At 45.7% G+C, this 25027-nt stretch overlaps 1 protein-coding gene across 5 annotated transcripts in view; it reads left to right on the plus strand.

Annotated features, from left to right (window-relative positions):
- Nucleotides 1-25027, plus strand: part of march8 (membrane-associated ring finger (C3HC4) 8) — a 61160-nt gene that overhangs the window by 23881 nt on the left and 12252 nt on the right. For 3 of the 5 annotated variants that reach the window (XM_031578702.2, XM_031578703.2, XM_031578704.2), the window contains 3 exons: nt 18545-18595; nt 22906-22985; nt 23353-24177. In XM_031578702.2, coding sequence (XP_031434562.1) covers nt 18545-18595; nt 22906-22985; nt 23353-24177 — 956 coding nt within the window. Of the gene's footprint in view, nt 1-4262; nt 5391-5715; nt 5852-18544; nt 18596-22905; nt 22986-23352; nt 24178-25027 lie in introns of those variants that run through there. The other 2 variants (XM_031578705.2, XM_031578706.2) reach the window with 2 other exon arrangements.

Consider the following 25027-nt stretch of genomic DNA (forward strand, 5'->3'; position numbering starts at 1 on the left):
CTTCCTGTGGAGCCCTGTATGCCCTTGGGTTTGTCTCCAGTGTGGATTTCTGTGATGGGGGAGAGGAATGCTGGAGCTGTCCATCTGTCAGAGTTCACTGAGTGTGTACCATCTGCTGACCAGGGCTGCGAGACGGCACTATCACTTCATGTTCGTGATAATGCTCCTGGTGTTTGGTTTGATTTGGATGCCATGGTAACGTCTCACAGACTCCTCGCTTTAATGCGCAGATGTGCAGCTTTGTATTCTAATGCGCGCCTGTTTTTTGTGGAATGGTTCTAACATAGCGCATTGTATTTCTGGGTGAGCGTTTGGTTTCTTCTGAATGTGACATGATCTTAGCTTCAATGCTAACACAAATATACTCATGGAAGGGGATTTTACTCTGTGGGTGCAGGGAATGTGGACTAAGGGAAAGCGCTGGCCTTCTGGCCCGGGACGCTGGGGGATTTCCACTGTGCGGTGGCGGAGTGAGTCCTGGCCCTGGTCATTTCCTGAGGTGTCTCAGCCGGTCCTAATGCACTCAGTGCAGATTGAAACTACACCATGCACCGTGCACTGGTGGGCTCATGAAAATAAGCAAGTACTTCCCGGCATGTTGCTGAATTTTGTCTGAAGCCTTTGAACAAGTCCCCAAGACCAGTTTGTGTTTTGTTGAATTCCCTCAAGGTCTAACTTCAGGGCAAGGTCTAACTTCTCAGAGAGGCGATATTACCAATTAAACTAGAGGTGTACAGAGACCTCATTATCTGTAGGTGTATCTATTCAACCAACAAAATGGTCTGTCCCTGTATTTGAATAGAGGTCAAGTGGGCATGGGTTATACCGTAAGTCATGTTGAATAGGGCAGATGTTGTATTTTCTATACTCATATTCATTGGCAGTGCAAGGGCCAACCTTCAAAGCATGACGTTGATTTAATATTGGCATATAGTTAATTGAACTGTACTTTTAATCTCTCTTTCTTTTATTTGTATTAAAAAAAGAATATTTTCAGATTCTGTTTCAAAAAACTAAAAGCAAAGTCCTTCAGTTGATGGGTTGATCTAAAATTCCAATAATGCTGCATTTCTTGATTGCACAAATTACTACTTTACAACAGTACAGTCCATTACTAGCTTCACAAATCACTTGTTGCTGTCACTTAAACTTGTTGCTGTCTGTTTAAATCACCATGAAACCTATTATACATACAGCATGTTACATCTTAAATGGATGAATATTGACTGCAAGGTTTTTTTTTATATTTCTACTGTTTTTGTATTGTTTTTTTAATGGAGGAAGTTAATATACTGTTAAAAACTACAGGTTCTAAGCTGTTTTATGGATATTTATAATGAATCCAGGCTTTTGTTTTGCTAGCTCTCGTTCATGACGCCTCCTCCTCCTCAATGCGAAGGCTCTCAGCCCGCTGCCTGCTGTGCTCTGCCTTGGTGGGGGTGACTACAGATTGGAGCAATCACATTTCAATAATGCGTAGTGAATGAAATGACTAGTCAGTGAAATCAAAGTCCTATGTTGCAAACAGAATGGGTATTTTTATCTTGGCCATCCAAAATTATATGAATCGATTTGAAGGAACAATAGCTGATTCACAGACATGTAGATCGTGGAGCTGACTTTTTCCCCAAAATAATAACGTGCAACTTCGGGTATAAGAAGTATCTTTTTATTTGTCCTTTCCGAATTACGGATTCGGATTCAGGGACATCCTTTAAACGTTGTTAATGTTCCACCAGCTACAGACACTAAATAATGTCTAATCTTCTTATCAGCCAAACAAGATTCCAAACTTAGAAGAAGACTGTTAACAGGATATGTTAAAGAGTAAACGCACCAAGCATTCTGTGATGATATCACTTTAAAAGCTACATGCTGATACCCATACTTAGTGTGTTTAATGTTAGCGAGATTCCATTCTTAGTTTGGTGGTTTGGTTTAAGGAAGATTGCCATCTCCTCACTGGACTCAGACGGCTGTGTGTCTGAAGTCAAACAGTCTGTGTCAGCAGGTACAGTAAACTTTTGGTTTTAGTTTGTTGTTGTTTTAAAGACCCAACAGAGAATCAAGATAACCACTGTCTAGAACAGCAAAATAATGTTTTTCCAAAAACAAAATGAAAGCCATGGGTAATAGAGCTTTGATTTTATTAGGAGCGTGAATGATCTTTGGCGATAAATAATCTAGAGGTATTTTGCACTCTACTGTGTGTGACCGAGCCATACCTCCTCCCTGATGGCCAAAGTGAAGGTCCCTGTACCATGGTGTATGCCAATAAATTCTCATCTGGAAATGACCCCCATACACACACATTTCATCTAAATAGCCTGAACCTGAAATGCATGATTAGTGACATATGATTTGATGTGTGCGCAGCGGTTTGACAGGTACAGTGGAGATAGTGATTGCCCCGTGATCAGCATTCTAGACCGTGAGCTTTGGGGAGTCCCTCCATCATTCCCATTTGAGTTCTAGTCAGGCTGAATGACTCTCTCGACATCCTCTTGGCCTTCGGTCTGGATCCTTAACCCCCCTTGCCTGTGAGACGCTTTAAAGACATCATATCTCTTTCGTCGGGGTACTGTTACATCGGCCTCCGGCGCCAGACACCACCTTATGTGGGTCATCCGTATCAAGGTGGCTCATAGCTGGAACTTGGGCCTGGCTAGTCAAAAATAGATCCCAAAAACCGGAGCATGGTTTTCAGAAAGAGGTCATCTAGAAGTTTAAGATGACCCCCACACGTGGAGCCCTGGTATCCACCTGGACGCCATGTCTGTTTGGCAGACTTCATTGCTGCTGTTGAGTCAGTTGTGAGCAGGAAGTAATGCACGCTGCTGGCTGCATGTTACAGCATTACATAGGGAATGTATTTGAATGCATGTAAATGAGCACTCAGACCACAGCATGCAATGTTGTCAATACAGTTTTACACATCAGGATGTTGGAGAGGGGAGGCCCGTGATGTGTTTATCCATGAATATGGCCATGAAGCCCAATACATACTTGGACTTTGGACTTCAATATTTTTAAGTTGTTTGGTGTGGGACCAAGAATTTCACAAACAAACTTCAGTTCCAAAGCCAGAAGTAAACATAAGTACATGAGAACTGAGCTCTATTGTGGTGGTCTCAGCCATGGAGCCTGCTCTGTCTCTAACCTATTGATATGTGGGACTATTTTTGAGTATGCGCTTAAAGAAACTATTAAGCATACTAATACAATTTCATGCCCCAGGGATTATCTAGCATCTTATTTGCTAGGTCTCTCTTGCACACACACACACACACACACACACACACACACACACACACACACACACACACACACACCTTTCTCTCCCCTTCCCTCTTTTTCTCTGTGTATGTGTTGGAGAGAAGTACAGAGAAAGAGAGAAGAGGGAATATAATCCCCTATCACCTCTCATCCATTCATTAGGCCCATACAAGTAGGAGTTCAGTTGGGTGGGATTGGAATTTTCAATATACAGTATTTATTTTCAGTAAAACATGCCATTGTTTGTGCTTTCAATGTACCACATGCTCTTTCTCATTTACAATTCATTTGTAAGGTATAATTTAGTGCCTTTTCAAGGTTTGCAAACTTAATATGACATATTCAGTTCTTCTGCTGTTTAACTGGAGTTCTTTAATTTTGGGGTTTTGGTTACACAACATCCTGCCAGAGAGCCGAGCAGATCGCTGAAGATAGCGCTGAATGTTTACTGGTGGCTTTAATTAAGCATGACCTGATTTTTATGGGGGAAAAAATCTACCAGTGAAGACTCTAGGTGTAGATAAAGCTTACAAAAAGGCTTACGATAATCACATTTGAATCCCTCTAGCTTTAATCAAAGCATAATCTGCATACTTTTCCACAAACCTGTTTGCATGTGTGAGTGTAAATCTTACTCATATGTGAGATTATTATTTTATCTCTCTCTCTGCTTACAACTATGCATAGAGAACAGTCGTCATGGCATTCTCTTGGCTGAAATGGATAATCAAAATGGTGACTGACCAGTGGCTTTTAATAGCAATTAGCTTGGCTATAAAATGGAGAAGCATTCAGGTCAAAACAGAAAGGCAGAAAGATCACACAGTTTGCGTTTCGGAGAGTCTGTCAGCAAGTAAATAGTTTTCAAGTGTGTGTGTGTGTGTGTGCTTGTGTGTGTGCTTGTGTGTGTGTTTGTTTGTGTGTTTGTGTGTGTGTTTGTGTGTGTGCTTGTGTGTGTGCTTGTGTGTGTGTGTGTTTGTTTGTGTGTTTGTGTGTGTGTGTTTGTGTGTGTGCTTGTGTGTGTGCTTGTGTGTGTTTGTTAAACAAGGCTGGCACATTGGTGCTATTGTGCCCGTTGTTGTGCTAACCTTGTGGCTAAGAGTGGACGGCCTAGCTGTTTGATGCAGGTAGTAGGGGCCTTTCCTCAGAATACAGAACAGTGTGATCTTTCTTCCTTCCCGGTCGGTAGCTAATCATTCATGCCCTGGTTATACTTCCTCTAGAGATAGAGAGCCTTGCTGTGCTGTGAATATGATCTCAGTCGAACAGCTTCCTTTGTTTTTCTCCCATTGTCTAAGATATGGACATAAGCTGAGGGGAAATCTTATATCTGATTGTCTCCACTGTTGTCTCCACTGTTGTGTGTATTAGCACATTAGCACACGCACAGCCTACACAGTTGCATACGATGGACACAGTGTGAATTAATGTGCCGTAAATCCACACTAAAGTGCCCTTGGTTGCAGGCACAGTAATTTCTCTGACAAATGAGATTCATCCATGCTGGCCCCCCAGGAGCTGCCCCCTCTATTGCTTCGACTCTCCCCGGAGCAGTGTGAGCAGCTCAGCTCAGACACGGCCTCCATCTCTCTCCGTCTGCCGCCATAAATCATTGCTCAGGACGGCACGCTGCGGCATCTGCCTCAGAGAGAGAGAGAGAGGGAGAAAGAGAGGAGGAGGAGGGGGGGGGTGGAGAAGAGGAAGAAAGAGATGGCCTGCCCTTTGCATCTGGGGCAGTCTCTCAGGAAGAGCACTGGCTCTAACTGAATTAGAGAACGCAGTGGAACAAGCCAGGGTGAAGGAGAGGAAGAAGGAGAGCGACAGAGATAGAGAGAGCCTTTATTTACCGAGCTGGCAGCCAGCGAATGAGTGCACTGAGCTGTGGAAAGCAGCATCAGGAGGAGGGCTTTCTGGGGGAGAGGGAGGAGGGGTGGGGGAGGGGAGCAGGTTGTTAGCCGGCTAAAAGAGAGCTCTCTAAGCCCCGCCCTGCTCATGCATTATTCAGCGGAGCGGCCAGCCCCACTGGGATCAGCTGGAGGAAGTGGCCAGTCGGCTGATCACACGGAGGCTTCTGGCGGCTGGCGGGGTCTGTCGGACTGCACAGTGAGCGAGCTGTAAGCGAGCCCGAGCCGAGCTGAGCCAAATTGAGACAAGACGAGACCAGAGCAGACGAGAAGGAGTAGCTTCCACTGGCCGGCGTCAGCAGGCAAATGTAGGCCAGTCTGCTGCTGCTGCTGCTGCTGCTGCTGCTGCTGCTGCTGCTGCTGCTGCTCCTCCTCCTCTCTCTGCTCCAGCGTCTGCTGTTGGAGCTACCTCACTGGCAGCGTCACAGCCTCAGCCTCAGCCTCAGCCTCCTCTCTAGCCTCACTTCCGTGTTTACAACCGCTCTCCTCTCTCTCTCTCTCCTCTCTCTCTCTCTCTGTCTGTTCTGTCGTTTAGCACGGCGAAGGATTTGACAGCAGGACATGTAGCCTGGCCCTGGGTGGGGGCTTTGTTTGTATGTGTGTGTGTGGGAGGCTGCCTCCTCCTCCTCTAACAGTCACTCATGCATTCATGTTGGAAAATGAAGCTTCAGGTAAGAGCCTCCTGTGGTTGTTCTGCCTTGGTTGTCATTGTTGTTGTTGTTGTTGTTGTTGTGGGGTTGGCAAGGCTGCTGCACCCAACTGATAATAGGGTTGCAGAGCAGCGTGTTAGGTTTCTTTGTCGCTTGGCATACATTGTGCTGTTGTACCGTTTGTTTACTGTTTTACACGAAGGGGTACATCCTCTAGCGAAAAGGTTGTTGCTATGGTTGTTATGGTGAGGCCTGTCTCTCTCTCTCTCTCTCTCTCTCTCTCCCTCCCTCTCTCTCTCTCTCTCTCTCTCTCTCTCTCTCTCTCTCTCTCCTCCTCCACTCTCCATAGAGATGGAAAATTGTTGCTTTGTTCCCCACTCCCAGCCCCAGCCTCATTGCTTTCAGCACTAATGGAGCTGTGGAGGGCTCTAGCAGACAAGGGGATACTTAGGCTCCGGGAGCCAGGGAAGGGTGTTATTTTGAGTGTATGTGTTCGTCTGTTTGTTCATCTGTGAGGTTGACGTATATGTTTGTTGTCCCCTCCACATAGAGAATGACCTCTTCCTATGCATTTCTATTCTTTGCACCCACCTCCCGGCCCACGGGCCATGGTGGCGCTTGCCATGGGGCACAAAACAAAATGCTGACCCATTTTCCCCTCTTTTCTCTCCGGCCCTCACTCTCCGTGCCTCTCCATTGTGCTTAACGCTCTAAACTGCTCGACCGCTTTGTGAGGTGACGCGTGAATCATTTGAAAGGGTGTGTGGCCACTGTCTAAAGCGTGCAGTCAGGGCATTTACTGTGCTTTATGGCGTGGGCATAGGGCCCAGGCAGGTGGGGGTTAGGGGTGACGTTGCCTCCCGGGTAATTTAATGTGTTGCTCCTCCAGATGCAGCCCTGTGCTTTTTCAAAACGAATCAGCCTGCGCTGTGTCTGAATGAGTCGTGCCGTCTTCACCTTGACAGAAATGAGGGGGTAGGGTGGGGGTGGGGGCGGGGAGCCTTGGGTAGTGTCTGGGCCGGCAGTGTCCTCTAAGAGGGTGAGCACCCATCTGTCGAGGCGGTGACCGCGCTTTTGTGGGGGGAGCCCGATTAGTACGTGCTCCCTGAGGACCCTCCTGTCTCTGGGCCCTCACTGAATGTCATCGAAATGTCACTGTCGCCTCTCACGGCAATGTCCAAAAACTCTGCAGGACTTCTGCAGGGCATTCACACTATACTTACAGTGGCGTTGAGAGCACAGTGCAGCTGAAGACAACACATGTAAATAGACAAAACACAAGGACATTTAGAAAACATCTTCATCAATTTGACAACATATGTGTATTATATATGAAAAATAAACACACTGCAAATTCAGACAACACAACATAGAACAGAAACGCACTGCAAATTCAGACAGTGGAAGTGTTTCCAGAGGACACTTAAAAGTGATGATCACTTTTGGATACGGTGACTCATGACGTTATTGAAGTCAGCTACGTCAGTGGTTTCGGAAAATGAAATAATATCTGAATCATGCGATCACAATATTAAAATAAACCAAAAAACATTTACATTTGAGCTAATATTCCAACACCTGATGGATGGTAGCCTTCGATAAAGTCATTAGTCACAAACCGTGACACCGCTGTCTGAATTTGCAGCGTGTATTCTAAACGCTGCGCATGTGTTGTCATATTGATGAAGATGTTTTCTTTACTTATATTTTGTCTATTTGTCTGTTTTCTTAAGTTGCAGTGTGTTGAGCCCTCCAGGCCACAGTAAACACTAGATGTTTCCATGCACGCAGGCATGCACATACATGAACACATTTAGTAACATGAACATACAGACATACTCTCAGTGGCAGATTGATCTGATATTTTTCCACACGATCCTGGGCTTAGCGAATCGCATCATTGATGGCTGCTCAGAATCGGGAGGCTTTGTGTGAAATCCCTCGGTGGGAGGGGAGCAGGAGGAGGAGGAGGAGGAGGAGGGGTGTGATGTGGGGAGATTAGTGGTCACATGGCGCGCCAGAGCTTAAAATCTACCGGAGGGAGAAGGCAAGCGGGGACAGGGAGTGTCTTCAGCTCGCCCCAGACACCGGGCCAGCCGTCCGTCCGTCTCCCCTCACCCAGTGGCTGGGCGGGGAGGAGGGGGGGGGGGTGCAGGGGGATGAGCGGGGGCCCCCAGCGGAGGATTTGGCTGGAGGGGGCTCCGGGATCGGGCTTATATTTATGCACACAGCTGATTATCCCCACATTACACCCGTGTTGTGCATTCTGCTTAGCCCACAGAAAGTCCAGAGCTGCGCCTCTCCCAATTAAAGAGGCTTAAGGGTAGCGTGTTCAACTGGATAATTCAATCATCCAAACAGGGGGATGTAATGGAGGAAATACATGAAGACCTCGTAGTGAACATGTATTTCTTTTACTAAAGAGGTTCACAATTCACCACAAAAGCCATCTTTTAAGGGTCTCAAAGGATCACGCACAATATGTTTCAACATGTCTGTCTTAGCGATACAAAGTAAAACAAATAGTGAGGTTAACCCACCTCTTATGAGACATGCTTAAACCTGTTCATAGGTTCATAGGCTGTGTGCTTTTTTATATATGCAAGAAGTTAGATAACCATAAAATATCTACATTGGATATAGCAGAGTGAAACTGCAGTTCAAAATCACTTGACCTCTAATTTGTGCTAGTACTTTAGAGTCCGGTGCGAAGGGTTATGTCTCTAGGGAACCGAACCTCTGAGTCAACATGCTAATTAGAATTCACTGGGCAGAAATAATTCCCTGTGGATTCAACTTACATGAGGTAAAATGCTTTAAAAGAGCAAGCCAGATAAGAACATGGGTATTATGACACGCACATCTGACAGGTCAACACTTCAGAGCACATTTTCAGACTATTGTGTTTAAGAATGGATACTTAAGGAGGAGATCCACCATTTATAATAAGTTTGGGTGTGTACCCATCTGTGAGGAATGCAGTCTAGAAACAGGACAAGGTACAAAGGCTACACTAGAAGAAACAGTCCAAAATGCCTGCTCTTTTCCAGCTCGCCTCTCTCCTTCTCCTTCTCTGCCTCCCTCCCTCTCTTTCTCTCTCTGTTGTTTCTCACAGTATCTGGTCACATGAAATTCCCCCTCAGCCTGGCTCCCAGCACTCATATTACCTCTGATGCTGATCCCCCTGCAAGCTGATTAGTGCAGTTTCACACCATGACGTGCACGGCACACACTACCCCAGAAAGCCCCGTCCATGTAATATGCAACCACATTTCCTCTCCGCCTCCACCTCGGCGGCGGCGGCCCCGCTGCACAGGGGTTGCAGGCCACCGTGTTGGGTCCATTTCCTGCTCGGACATGTTGATGTAATTATGTCCGAGAATCGTGGGAGATAGCGGAAAGCCACATTCTCTCTTCCTAGCGATGAAAAGACAGCTATTTCCTGCTCCTCCTCACTGTAGGGATACTTTCTGGTTTCACTGGGCCGTGCCCATGGTTTGCTGAGCTAATGGGTATCATCCTGTTTACAGAGGGCCATCTGACCTCTGACCCCGGCTCATTGACTCCATTGGAGGGGGCCAACCCAGTGTGGACATTCTATGGTGATTCACAGGCCATAAAGAGACTGTAGTCTGTTGACTTCTTTTTATGGTGAGCCCTGTTTGAAAAGGAGCTGATATTTTTCAATCATTGACCTGGAATCGTTATGTGTTAACAGCGACAACCGTCAGCCTGACTTCCTGTGCGAAATGATCACATCCCATCTCCTGTCAGTAATTCCTGGGCTAAATTGTGCGTCTTTGTTTTTCTGCACATCGTAGCATTGAATGACCTAAATGATATGCTTGCAAACATAGCTTGAGCAACATGGCAGTGCAGTCTGTGTCAGATGTGAAGGTGTGAAAGATTTGACAAAAAATTGGTAACACTCTTACTTGTTTGGTTGACCTTTAATAGTGTCTTCTTCTAGGCAGATATAGCATATTAAGGCTGCAGGCATGGTGAAATATAGTATTGCACTGCATTAGGCTGGAAAGCTGCGTGACTCTGTTTTGGAGCACTGAGAGCAGGCCTCCAAACATACCGCCCAAAAAAAAGCAAACACTCATTTTCTGTGGAGACATTCCTCTTTTCATGTTTTCATGCCGAATATTGCTTGAAATGAGTCTGATATTTCCTCCCTGCTTTCCCCGCCATAGTCCCCTTTGAGAGTTTGACAAACCAGAGATGGCTCGGGATGGACTCCATGTTACAGTTAATGGCACGTCATGACTATCAGCCCATCAGAGATGGCAGATGTAGGCAGTGAAGCACTGAGTTCTTTTTTATTTTATTTTATAGTCTGTAGAGTAACTGTGAGGGGGGAGGTAAGCATGGCTGTAACGTATCATCACTGCGCCCTTGCCTAGTTCCCAGAATGATAAACAGAGAAGCGCATGACTGCCAGCTCCTCCATTCAGCGGTGGTTGGTTGCCCACACTATCTCCATGTGTCCTCGGCTGTCCTCCAGACGGAGCGGAGGGCTGTCGTTATCAGCACCCCTCACAGGCGTCTCCCTGACTGATCAGCTCATGGGTGGGGCTGTGAATGAGGACGCGCCTGTTTGGGTGTGTGTGTGTGGGGGGTGGGGGTGGGGGGTCTGGAGTATGAAGGCACCGTGATCTGTGACTCACTGTCTTCACTGCCAGTCTGTTTCAGCACCCCTTAACGTGACGCTTTTAAAGAGTGAATTCCTGTTTCTGTCTCTTCTCAATCTGTCCTCATTAACATTCATTTTCTGATATCTCTCTCGGCGCTGGGAAACATAATTTCACAGCTGGTTGTAAAGTGTACACATCAACACTTCTGTCACAGTCACATCAGATGACTTATTAACCCCCTCCAATGCAAACATACTTATATTAACATGCACTCACATTCACAGGAAGTACTGCTGAGAAGGTCTCAGGTTCTTTCACAGCATTTGGCAGGCACAGATGCCAGTGCGTGTCTTCTTGCACACATTATTACTGTATTAGCAGAACAAACTTGGGGGTTTCTATGAATGAGCAGACACCTTATGCAGGTATACACTGTGCGCTTTTAGGATGTCGCAGACGAAAGATGATTAACGTGGCGATATCTTTGCTCATGGCTCCAAGACGGTGGTCCTACATCGTCCTACATCTCACTGTGAGAGAGGATCAAAGATGGCCATTGACAGTCTTGTCACAGATATCCTCAGGCAAAATTCTGACAGTGCCAGGAATTTAGGATGGCCATCTCACAATGTGACTGCTGCTACAACTTACGTCTACTAACCAATCAATAGGAATGCAGCATGAAATGATTCAGTGTGACACTGGTGCCAAACCCATACGTACATTTATGAATGCTAGCAATAAATGTATAAGATTGATGAAATCTCACAGTCTCACGGTTGGTCCTGCTCTCTGACCTGTATCACTCCTGGGATTGCTTTGTTGAGGCATTGAGTTGGTAGTGACATGGTGGCTTCTGGGATCTGTCTTGAGTTGTGGCATGGTACTGGATAGTTCTCTTATTTGATGGGATGTGACCCACACATTTGGCTCTCTACCAAAGCCCAAAGGAAGGCTGGGCGATGAGGTTGAATTATTTCATGCATTTACATTTCCACATTTACATTTACATTTTTACATTGTACTTTGCAAACCAGCACTTTTGTCTGATTGTGTTACACAGCCAAGCCTGCGCATAGAAAAACACAATATTACTGTCCTCTCTGCAAATCCTCCCAATAGGCAGTCACTGGAATCTTGTGACCAGTCTATTCAGAGCTTCTTCACACCAAAGGAAAAAGAACCCCAGACATTCCATTTCCTCTGTACTGATGTTGAAGGAGCACTTTCCCTCAGTCTGAAGAGAAAGACTTTTCTGTTATTGGCCTTCAGCTCTAATGGCTAGTCACACCCACACACTCTAGCTGAGATAGTGTCAGAAAGGTGCCCAGAGTGACTGAGGTCTCAATGGGGTAGCCAGTCCTTTTGACAAGGGCTGGTGTGGATGTCAGAGCGTAGCCAAGGCCTTTGCAGATGTGATCTGCTGTGCTGGATGCCTGCACAGTCAGAGCTGCTGATGGCTTGAACTCTTTTCCAGGGATGGGTCAGTTCTCTGCACGAGGTGCCCATGAGCTCTGCTCCTCATAGCCCCCAACCACAGAGAAAAGAGCTCCAACTCACCGCCGTGGAAGAGCGGGCCTAGCATGTGTGTGATCCGTGTGATGTGTCATCTTGTCACACCAAGATTTCACACCAGTTGTGTGTTTGGGATGTGTGTGTGTGGCTGTTTGTGATTATGCCACTCAGATGGCAGCCTTGGACTGCTCTGATCTGTGTACTTACATGTCATTTGACATGCTACTCAGGCTCACCTTGAAGCCTCTGCGTAACTCAATTTGCATGGTCCCTGGAGAGTACAGACTGAGGATGGAGGCTGCTGTCGCAGGAGGTTTAGGTCTGGAACTCACATTTAACCATACAACCAAAATCCATCTTCTTCCCATGTAGCTGGTTCATTGTCTCAGTGTCGCACAAGTGCTGCAACGCTTACTGAAATATACATCCATTTTGTGTTGCTCACCAGAACATGGGTTAGGGAAGGAGTCTATAGTTATACTATAGCTGTGCAGGTGGATGACACATGTCTAGGCGTTCATGCAGCTCTCTTAGGGCAGGTAACATCAGAGTCAGAGTTAGCCGTTATGTATTAAACTGCTCTTGTAATAGCAGAGGTGAGATCTGTTACAATAAGGCCCTACAGTACTGTTCAAAGCCTGCAGCTTTTTTGCATGTCAGCAGGCATCACTCAGGAGAATTGGTTCTCCTTTTCAACTGCCTGTCAGCCTGCTGACAAGGCAAGCTACAGAATCCAGTGAAATTATATGTTTGTGGCTTTTTCAAACAGCTGTATCTCGTAAGCTAGTGTTGATGTGTCTTTTGTAATCTGTGCAGAACTGAAAAATGGCCGCCCTCTGTACACTCTGAGAGACTGAGAGAAAGGCGGTGTTCTGTGTGCTCGTGCTGCTTGGCCGTCTGTACCCCATGCTCTATTCTAGTTCAATCATCCTGTCCTGTTATTCTCAAGGACTGCCCATGTATTTGCAGCCTCATTATATTTTGAAAGCACTCATGGCAACCTTGTATACTGGCTCATTATTCCATTTCTGAATGACGGTAAATTGAGGGCACATATCAGTGATGTCCCCCTGTTAGAACAGCCTCATTCACACATTTACATTACATTACATTTAGTCATTTAGCAGACGCTTTTGTCCAAAGCGACGTACAAGGGAGAGAATATTCAAGCTACGAGCAATAGAACCTGGTGTAACAATAAATAAATACACACATCATAAATGACTTGAATATCTTTATACAGCCATGTTTTTTTCTGTTGCATCGTGTATAGGTTTGCCGCATATATATATATATATATATATATTTCTGTGTAACATGTTATAGATTTCCGTAAGCAAAACATCTTAGTTGAATGCTGTTCTGTTCTGAAATATCATGAAAAGAAAATCATGAAAGATTGAGATGAAATTGCAGAAGCTGAATGCTGTCTGTTTATCAGAAGCGATAAACCTGTTTGTGTGCTCAAGACCGATGAATGTCAACATTCAGAGCTTCTTAGTATTCAGGCTGCAGAGAGGTCTGGACTTTTGTCTCTTGGCATCAGCCACTGCTGTTTGATTTGCAGAAGCCTCTGTCTGCCCAAACCAGGGTCAATTATTCAAAACCCACCATGATACAATATATTGCACTGAAATTCTGCTCATATCTGCCTCTACCTGGGAAAGTCAGATCTGTATTTTAGTGGTGCCTCCTATGCTAGCTGTTACCTTTGCGCTCTCTCTCTCTCTCTCTCCCCCTCTCTCTCTCTCTCTCTCTCTCTCTCTCTCTCTCTCTCTCTCCCTCTCTCTCTCTCTCCCCCCCTCTCTCTCTCTCTCTCTCTCTCTCTCTCTGTCCCCCCCTCTCTCTCTCTCTCTCTTTCTCTCCCCCTCTCTCTCTGTCTGTGTTTGGGTCACTTGAGGCCTCCTGAGGCTGTGGCATGCTGCTCTTTGGCTGGGGCCTGTGTGTGCCTGTTGTGAAGAGTTTAGAGGCACTGGCGGTTTCCTCTTATCTCCCGTGTAGACGGGGCACCTCCCAAAGGAAAGAGGGCTGCACACTGACTGCTCTTGACCTGACAGTGGGATAGAAACCTCTCAGATGCTAAGAAAAACTAGGAAGGTGTTTCTACTTGATTTCTGTGTGAGAGCCACATAGTGGTGCCAACAAAGTCTTTAAATTCAGCCTTTATCTGTACCTACAGGATTTTGCAATCTCAGAAATTCATGCAAATTCAAGGAGTTTTCTCTTATAACTGCAATATTTGGCATGGAATTTCTGCATTACTTGCTAATGATTTTATTGAACTCAAAATCACAGCAATTTTAACTGCAATGGTGGTGAATTCCCGCTGCAAATTCAGTTACTTACTTTTGGCTGCAACAATCACAACAAACACAACAAACACAACAAACACAACAAACACAACAATCACAACAAACACAACAAACACAACAATCACAACAAACACAACAAACACAACAATCACAACAAACACAACAATCACAACAAACACAACAATCACAACAATCAAAACAAACACAACAATCACAACAAACCATTGCAGGATCCTGGAGGGACTGCTTTATATATGATCATCCAGGGAGTTACAACAGTGGACTGAAGTGGGTATGTTGAACAGGTTCTAGTTAGTATACAAGAGTTGGTGAAAAACAAATATCTAGAATGTTTCATTCTAAGAAAACTATTTCCTACCCTGAAATGGGTACACATTTTTCCTTGGAGAATGTTGAATTGTAAATACTGCATCTGTAGGCCAGATGATGAGTTGTCTCTAGACTTTTCTGGTGTTGTTCTCATTTGGCAACACTAGTTGCCTTAAAGGATTTGAACGACCAGTCCTTGAGTATACCTGGTGACAAATCCTGCCAGGATATCGTTAACATGACAGCATTCTCAAAGCTTCTAATATAATGGTTGTGTTTGGTTTGTTTTTTATGCATTTGGTTGTTTTTTGAGAAATTTGTTGTGATGAATATTACTGGCATTTTCACAATCTTGCGTGTTAGATGATGAAAGCACTGGCAACTGGCTGGTGATCCTGTAAAGCCACTGATTGCCATTGTGGTGATGAAAGGCAGACGGAGATATGCGTGACTGCGCAGGACACCAGATCACTCAGAGCCACCCTGCAGTGATGGTCTCATGATGATGACACACCACGGACACACAGGACAAACATGAATCAGACAGCAATCTGCACTGGTGCCTGTTTATTCCGTTCACTTTGTCATCGCCAGTGCCATTTCTCTTTCTTGATGCGGGGTTAATTAAAGTAATTCAGCTTTACTTTTTGTTGGCTTCAAGTCAGTTCCATTATCCTTTGATAATAAACTATAACAGAGACATTAGTATTCTGAGCTGATCCAGAAGATGGGTTTTCATAAGTCATGAGTCATTTGCACACGCGGCATTTTGGTAAGTCGATGTGCTGAATTCACAAAGAAGATAGGATCATCAGCATGAAAAACACATTTGATTAATCACTGTGTTGAAAGTTTTATTTTTGCGTAATGGACAGATGGGTCTTTAAGTCCAGTCCAGATTCTCAAATATGAACAGAAATGTAATTATTCTGCTGGTCCAAAAAGAGTGTTTTGTATGAAGGGAATCAAATAATGCTTGCTGTGTTTATAATTTAAGCAGCATTTAGTCAACTGTCTAATGGCCTTAGGCATTACAGTTGACTTTGAGTTTATTGAGTGTACTTCCCCAATATAAAGTGTGTGTGTGTGTGTGTGTGTGTGTGTGTGTGTGTGTGTGTGTGTGTGTGTGTGTGTGTGTGTGTGTGTGTGTGTGTGCGCGTGGGTGCGTGTGCGAACATATGTGTGTGAGTGCACAGATTTGCCCTGCCTGGTTAGGTGCTACTTCTTGTGGTTAAAACCCTCTCTGATAATAGAGAGAGAGATATCCAACATAAAGCGCCATCCTCCATCAGACATGTTGCTATGGTAACCCCGAGCAGCCCGAGACACAAGTAAGGCAGTGCAGTAATTAGAGAGGAGAAGCTTCTCTCTCTCTCTCTCTCTCTCTCTCAGACAGGGCTTCACCACAGACACCCACTCACCAGGAGTGTGGACAGGGTCTGGCAGCAGAGAGATATGGCAGTGACACAATGAACCAGTACAGGACAAGATGATTCCCATTTAAAAGACATTCAGCTCACATTTAAAACCATGGAGCTCTCACCTTTATGATAGTGTCTTCCAATCTCTATACAAGTGTGTAAAGATGTGCCAAGTTGTTTCTCAGGCAAATTTTCAGAAGGCCTGTTATGGCCTTTAATGTTTACCATTGGCTATCTGAGCCTTTAAGTTAGAAGTTACTCAGAAACTTGATTTTGCATTTGCAAGAAAGTGAAAATGTCGAGAATAAAGTTGAAATACCATTTCGAGAATAAAGTCAAAATGTTGAAAATAAAGTCGAAATGGCTCGCTATGTTGATGACTTCAATTCTGCTAGGCTGGTAATGTCAAGTTTTAGCATAAAGGAATAGGCTTTACGTTATTGATATGATACAGCTTCTTTCAAGAGTTCAGTTGCACCACTTCAGGAGCTCACCTTCACACTCATTGGATGTGTATACACTCTGGCAGCTGGCAGTCGCTCTCCTTACTGGATTTGATGAACCAGAGGAGTTGACTTTATTTTCGACAATTCGACTTTATTCTCAAAATGGAAAAAACCTGATTTATTTTTCACCAATAGGTAAAGTTCGAGTTTATTGTCGAAATGCAAAAAAAGTCTTCCTCTCATTTAAATATAAATAGTTATATTAAAACAAAAATTCGTTTGAGTCTTGCTCTACACTAGGATATAGCCAGTGGCGTCATGCCCATTGACTCAAGGTGGACACGTGCCCACCCAACTTTACATCATAAAAAAAAAACAGTATTTTAAATATAGAATTGTTGTAATATGTCCTAACGTTACAATGAATGGAAAGGAATGAGTTTTCATGCATACAACTTGTTCCCTCAGACCGCCATCGCAACCCACTAGCGGTAACTCCGCAGTTGTTAGTTGCTTTGGCAAGACACAGCGCAAGTTGTAGCTCAGGCAGACATGCAGACGAGTGGGCAGGTAACAATTAAGCGTTCTCCCTTTGTTATCCGACAAATCCGATCAAGATTAGGGATCAATTGGCTAAACAAAAGTGCACACCGAAATAACGACACACACCTAGAGGGTAGGTCACGTTAGTATGATAAACAGCCATTAGTTGACCGTAATTTATCATCTATTGTCATTTGAAGTAGGCAAATTAGCGTTAAAGTGTGGACAGACTTGGTAGCTACTAGCTTAACAACATTGAATTTTGGCTCACTAAATAGCCAAGTCTGTGTCAGGACTAACAATCCAATATATAGTTGATAGTACGTGTAAGTGTGTGAGCGCGCGCGCAGTGGAACATGAGCAAACCATAATTGTATATTGGCGTAATGGTCAACTGTGGGCTTTGCTAGATTTAGGCGTTTCTATGTGTATTTTTGAAAAATTGGTAAAATGGTGGCCATCCCCAAGAAGAGGTTGCATGACACCCCTAACTAACTACTGTTCTTGACTTTAATTATAGTTTTGACATCTTTACCCTTATTTCTCCACATTTCTAACCATTTGTAACATTGATTATGTGCTGTATGAAGAGTAAACGGTGTACATGTTTTGAACACTTTACTCTGAAGTCTTTATTATCCAGACAAATTGGGGTCATTTCTTAGGGTTCCAAAAATATGCAGTCTGGCCCAGACCAGCTGTTACATAAGATACGAATGATTGATGATTCATCTCAAGTCTTATTCTGGGCTTCGAGACATTAGAGATGTGAAATGAGCAGAAAATGGCTTTATGATGTTTTAATAACCCCAGTCGCTGGCCATGGTAGATGAATGTGGAGAGGTCTCTGTAGGTTGCTCTTCAAGTGTATTAAGCATTTTTACAGTTTCTGTTTATTTGTTTTGGATTGGGTTTTTTTATGACAGGGTTTCCTCTTAAGCTTGGGTTCATCTGTAGTTTAAGCAGCTGAAAGTCATTTGGTTTGCAGCCACAGAAATCCAGGCCTTGGTTTATCCTTTGGTGAAGCGGCAGAAGTTCGAATAAATGTTAACTTTGTCTGCACACATAAGGCTTAAGTAAATGTTAACCCGTCTGCACACAAACTGAGGACCTGAAAGTCAAACACTGTTTATGCTAAGACAAATACAGTGGTATTTAGGTACAACTGGGTGGCTGGAGGTATCCCACAGTCACATATTTTCATAATCATTCTAACAGAGTAACGGACAACCCATTGCAGTACATAAACAACTGCTAAATGACTAAATGTAAATAAATGCTGCCGCACTTCTGTTAAGCTGGATGGGAGGATGTCAAAACACACTGGGAACTAGATCAGAAATATAAAGGGTTCAGTGTCCTTCTTTTCGTGGAATAATGCCTTAATAAATAATAGAAATACACTTTTATGGTAAATATGATCAAATGTTTTGTCTGTTTCTGTTAGTTGTTGACGTATGTTGAATAGTGGATCTAAATCCTGCACTTCAATTTGTTTCTTTTCCAGAATGAGAAGCCTCTCGGTCATTCTGCAAGCAGGTCCAGCAACATCTCAAAGGTATGTTAATGTTTGCCTCCCACCACCTGCTGTACATCAGAGAGCCCCTGCAAGAGAGTATGAGAGTGAGAGTGAGAGAGAGAGGGGGGGGTGTTAGAGAAGGCAAACATCTTTGCCCACAGGGGGTTTGAAAGCAGCAATTTCCCAACTTGTTTTTATCCTCCACCTGCAATTCTGCCTTTAGCTTTCCCTGAAAAGACGAATAAATAAATTAAATCTTTTGAACAAAGCAGCTACGGCAATGAAACCTGCATACGATAAGCAGTTTATTATATCTTCTACAAAAAATATTTTCTCAGTTCCAAATAAGACTGTGTTTCTAACTCTGATTGAGCCCATGAGGAGTTCACCTGGCTGCCGTCTTGTTTGTAGTGCCCTATCTACAAAGTCCACCAGATGCTTCTGAATTCCCAGACCCTCGGTGTGGTAGAGAGACACTTAATCCCTTCCTCTGAATTTGTAATTCTCAGTGCTGTGGAGAAGAGTGGAGGGATAAAGAAATGGCTGATACCTCTCCTGTTTGTCCTTGTATTAAAACCAGGTGCTCTCGCTCTGTTGTTTATCTCATTCCTAGAGTTTGCACCGGTTGCTAAAGCCAAGGAAATAACCGCAGAGGAATTTAACCCAACTCAAATAATGCTTTTTCACACTGCCCTGTGTATCCTGTAGAAGTAATCGCCCTCTTCCTGTTTTTTGGGTGGTCAACGTCTTGTTTACAGTGAAAGGGCAGGACCTGGGCAGGAGCTGGGCAGTCATGATGTAGGCACTGTGCGTGTTTATGTGCCACCAGGGTTGAGGCAGGGATCAAGCAGGGCAGTCACTTTCACTCTGGCATGTATCTCTACCTCTTAGTGCAGCTTTAGTGCACTTCTGTGCAAGAATGAGCCTCTTAACAGATAAACCCATTACATGCGCTAATAGATGTCAGGGTCACCTCATCTGCGGGATGCTCCACTAGGCCGAGCGGCGCACGTCTGTCCTACCTCAGTCGACAGGATTAATTTTTTTTACGACAGTGTTGTGTGAAATATGGAACACTAATGAAGCTTCTATAAATCGATTAATGGTGAGGGCAAGCGTTCCGTTCAGATTTGATTCACTGTCGCGTACGGCAGTATTTCCTATCTAATCCACGCTCCAGAACGGAGATATGCAGTTATGTCTCGAAATGGCAGACACACATGTTGTGCATTAAATCATCGTGAAGCATTAAATCAACCTCTGCATTCCATTACACAGTGTGATCAGTGTGCTATTTCACTGTTATTAGTTTCTTTGAGATTAACAGGGCTAATCATTCTGTGAGTGTTTTTCTACTCTTTTCCTGTTTTTATGGTTTTCAGTTTGAACATGCTGGTTTAGCCAGTCAAGCTATCATGCTTCTGGGCTCCTGTGCTTTGCTCCATGTTGCCTCCTGAACTGATTTGGGGTATTAAAGTATTACATTTATTGCAGAGATAAAACACTGACCTGCAGATGAGCTCGTGTCCTTGGCATGCCAACCCAACAGCTGGTAGGGCAGACCTTGAGCCCGCTGCCGCTGGCTCTATATCCTTGTCTGCCATGCACAATATATTTGACAGCGTTCTGGTGAGTCCTCTGCTTGGAGTTTGCAGCAGCAGCAGCAACACCACCAGCAGCAGTAGCAATGGCCGCAGCAGCGGCGGCACCAGCAGCATCTGTCAGGCTGGCTCTGAAACGCCTCAATGAAACACAAACGCCTGGAATCAAACAGATGACCAGGCCTGGGATTTTTCGTTTGGCCTAAAATGTGTCAGCTGTCGGGAATTACAAATTGCTGGGCCAAGGCGTCATCTGAGCGCAGAGGCGCTGTTTGCTAAGTGTTCACAGTGTGTTTGTAGCCAGATACATCATTGACAGGGTCCTGCCGCAGGGCTTTATGTGCTTTTAAGATGCTTCAATAAAGCTTATCGGAGTAATGGCAAGCCTGGATCTTCACAGGGTGGCGGCTCTCGGAGATCGGCGCCGAGCTGGTGTGTATCGGTCATTCCCAAAGGATTATGTCATCGCCTGCTGCAGGATGAACTGAAACTGACACACGCATTGGTCACGCAAACATTCCACCACTGTGTGGACAGTAAAGTAGCATGAATGGAATGTGACATATGCAATGCACTGTTGGTTCTCTGCTATAGATTAACTTGAGTGAAGCCATCCTAGGCCATCTCTGAGCACGCCAGTGAACCGGAGCATAATAGAGCACGGCCATAAGCATAACAGACTCTTAAAGTAGGCTCAGTAGGAAAGCAGCAACCCACTAGAATAATCTCAAACCATTGTGCTTTATCACTTGCTCAATCTCTTTAAAGTGGTGGATGTTTTAAGGCTTGGATCCTCTCTTGGTTCCACTGTCGGTCTCATTCACTGCTGTTGATGCTAATGATGGAGGAGAGTTTCTGGAGCGCGTAATTCGGTGCTGGCCGGCGGGGCTGCTGCTGGGTCACAGGGTTCCCTGCTGAGTGTGGAGCTGCAGCCCTTATTAGTTCCCCAGCTCCCACTTCAACTCCAGCAGCCTGACGCCTGACGCCTGCACCCACGCACAGACTGTCTGGTCACACAGGGGTCTGCAGGTTTACAGGTCTCTCTCTCTCTCTCTCTCTCTCTCGGTCTCTCTCTCTGTCTCTCTCTGTCTCTCTCTCTCTGTCTCTCTCTCTGTCTCTGTCTCTCTCTCTCTCTCTGTCTCTCTCTCTCTCTGTCTCTCTCCCTCTCTCTCTCTCTCCCTCTCTCTGTCTCTCTCTCTCTGTCTCTCTCTGTCTCTCTCTCTCTGTCTCTCTCCCTCTCCCTTTCTCTCTCTCTTTTTGGACATTATATTACAGTACTCTTTACTATATTACAGAGCATATGGATAGTTACTGTCATCTACACGAGGTGCACTGAGGACTGTAGTAGCTGTTGACCATTTACATCATCACACAAGTCACGAGTTGGCTAATACCTTATGTCCAATTAGATTCAATTTCTCATACACGTGATTCAATAAATAAGTGTAAAATATGCCATCCTAACTGTCCAAGTCTGTAGTTAAACAATACGGATACACAGCTAGTTTGTACTTGTGTGCCATGGAAATGAGTCTTCTGATCTTCACATTGCTTGTGGCATATTCTAGCTTGTATAGGTCCATGGCGGAATCATTGACATACGGTAGTTGTGTGGTGTCATGACTGTCTGGTGTGTAGAGGATGGTGGATCAGACAGATTAGTTCCCGGCACTGCTGTATCTGTAAGAATAGTGGTTTAGAAATGTGATACCTTGGGAATATGAATTCATTTAATGGCCATTATTGTGAAAGTAATATATATGAGACATGAAAGTAGTAAGATGTGTTATGCCTGAAATGCGTTCGTAGAAAGTTACTATTGGACATTTCTATTTCTGTTTTCCCCAACATGTTCTCTCCTCCTTTGTGCTCCCTCTCCTCTGGCTCCTGGGCTTGAAGCACAGTCAACTCTGTTGATGGCCAATTCTTGCTCTGTCAGAGTCTTCGCTCTAGGCCCTAGTTTGGAGATGTATTTTTAGGTCCTGTCGGTGCGGGGGGTTTGTGACTACAGTGGCCCTTGTGCATCACTGGCAAAAACACAGGATATTCACCTCCGAAGGTGGAGACAGAATGAAAACAGCTTCACAGATCCTATCTGATGAGAAAGCTTCTTTACTTGCCGTTTGAACACATACCCATTGAGACTAGTGTAAGGAGGGGTATTTTTAAAGATGGCAGTGCTATATGAAGAAGGGTGCCAGAGGTAAATGTGATGTGGGTGTTAGACCAGCCTTCCTGTCCTCTAAAGCTGCGCCTCACATCTCCAGCATCAGGGCGGACTAAATATAGAAGCCTATTTATGTGATCAGTCCGCCCATTACAGCCCCCAGTTGACACATTTTATTCATTTTTTTTGTTGTTGTTGATTTCAAAATAGCGCTTTAAAAATTCAGTCAGATTTGTATGCTCTGTTTTATGAATTTGTTAGTGTGTGTGTGTGTGTGTGTGTGTGTGTGTGTGTGTGTGTTCATATGTATGTATATGTGTAGAACACTGCTCTGCACGGTCAATTCTGTATTGATCCCTGCCAAGCCTGGGGCTGTAAATTCTTTGTTAGTTACAGATCAGATCAATAGGTAATTAGTCCCAGACCTAGATGGAGAAATGATGCAGTCAGTGTCTGGTGCCTATGTGATTGTGATAACTGGCAAAAATAATATCAGGGTAGCACCTGGCATGACCAGCGATGCTCAAGTAACTGAACAAACCAATGAAAAGCATCCTCTCTCTCTCTCTCTCATTATCCAGGCGGGGAGCCCGACATCAGTAAACGCCCCAAGCACCTTTTCCCGAACCTCAGTCACCCCTTCCAGCCAGGACATCTGCAGGTATGTTCACGCTGTCACTCTGTGCTCTGTGTCCCATGCTGACTCCAACCTCTAGCTGTGTGACATGCCCTGTGGAACGCAGGGACAGAACCTTTGCTTTTAAGGTTCAGGGTTCATGTGTTTCAGACGGGTAACTGATCCCTCCGTAAAGTTGTGGAGGCCACTCTCACTCCCTCTCGGGCGCATGATCCTCTAATCGTCCTCTTAGCTCTGTCCTTTCCCACCTTTTGAGTCCTCTGTTTGTTATCACCAGTGCATGCCTTTTTGGGGGTTTCATTTTCTTCTTTCTTCTTTCTTCCCATTCTTTCTCTTTTCCTTTTGCATCCCTCGTGCCTGCGTCTGTCTCGACCCACTCTGTTGTGTGCAGTTCTATTGTGGTGGCACACGATCAGGGCTCCCAGAAGCCCGTGCACACCACCGTGGTGCTGCTCAACTCAAATGGCAAAAGCGCCACGTCCCCCCAGAGCGTCACCACCCTGTACTTCCCGCCGGACTCCCCCGTCAAGCCCAAGCCCAAGCCCGCCGCGTTCCGAGCGGATTGGCTGTCTCTGCTCAAGGCCCCGGTGAACATCCGGCGAGACGACGGCACGCTGAAGTTCTCCCGCTCCCTCAACGACATGGGCCAGAGGATGGACAACCTGTGCAACGGTCTCCACTTCATCGACCGCACGTGCTCAGATGGGGAGCTGGGCGTGGAGCTGGAGGTGGCGCCGGAGTGCGTGGTCACCCACGGCAAAGCCTGTCTCGCGGGCAAACCTGCCCAGCGGGCCTCCTTCGCCACCAACTACAAGTTTGTGGGCGGCCCACTGCCCGAGCAGACCCTGTCGGCGCCGCCCGTGCCTGTGCCCATACCGGACCCCCAGAAGGGCTCCAACCTGCTGCGCATCTTCTTCCCCTTCAGCCACTCCTCCACGGCCGGCAGCCTGCACGCCTCGGAGCTGGGGAGCCTGGCCTCGCGCCTGCACATCACCAAGTCTGCCAGCGCGCTGCTGGAAGGCAGCGAGTCCTTCTGCGCCGAGGATGTGGGCGAGGACGAGGTGTTCGAGGAGGAGCCCCTGCCCATGCAGCACTGGCGGCTGAAGGTGGAGGGCCTCCGCGCCCCCCTCTGCTCCTTGGAATGCGACAGCGACCTGGACCCCTGCCCCTCACCTGGCCCGCTCTCGCCATACTCCCTGTCGGGTGACTGCTGCAGGTGGGTCCTCTAGGACGTCCCGCCCCGCCCCGCCCCACTCCGCTCAGACCTCCCTCCCCTGTGTACGGTGCTCCTGTAGAGCTCCCAGTGCCGGCCTCCCACCCCCCACGGCACCTCCTCCCCCCCCTCTCTGCTTCTGCTCAGGTCTGGGAGTGAGCTGCAGTCTAGAGGCTAAAGGATGCGACTGAAGAAGACCCAACCTAATACAGATGACAGTTCCACAATGCTGCTCTCTCACAGTCAGAAAGTATTTTTCAGGCCTACAGTGTCACTAACAGTGACTGATGTCTGTGTTTATGACATTTATGACACGTTTGAGTTTCTTTCCATTTGTCTTCATGATCAATGTTTGATTGAGACGCGTTAGTCAGCAGCACAGGAGCTGCTCTCAATGGTGACATCTGTGGCTGACATGCTCTCTCTGTGTGTCTTATAGTCTTATATACCAGTGAGTACATTTTCACACGCTGTTATGGATTGGTTCCAAAAGCTGTGTGTGTGAGTGTGTGTGTGTGTGTATGTGCGTGCGTGTGTGTGCGGAATATTCCAGCTAGCAGTTGGCACTCAGGGAAAGCCTGAGAGAGCTAGAGGAGTGTTGACTGTTCTGTTGCTGCACTGGTCTTTCTCTATCCTCCATCTGGCTGTCTTTTCATTGGCCGCTCGGCAGTGGTGTGCATTAGGGAAGGCAATGCGACAGGAGCTAGAAGCTGCTCTGTGCTCTGTGCTCTGTGCTCTGTGCTCTGTGCTCTGCAGTGCCCACCACTGAAACCACTGCCTCTGCTATCCAGGTTCATTGGCCTGTCTGTTCAGACATCCGGACTTGTAGGATACAGAGAGTGAAGAGTTACTC

The sequence above is a fragment of the Clupea harengus genome, chromosome 13 (assembly GCF_900700415.2).
Source record: "Clupea harengus chromosome 13, Ch_v2.0.2, whole genome shotgun sequence".
NCBI lineage: Eukaryota > Metazoa > Chordata > Actinopteri > Clupeiformes > Clupeidae > Clupea > Clupea harengus.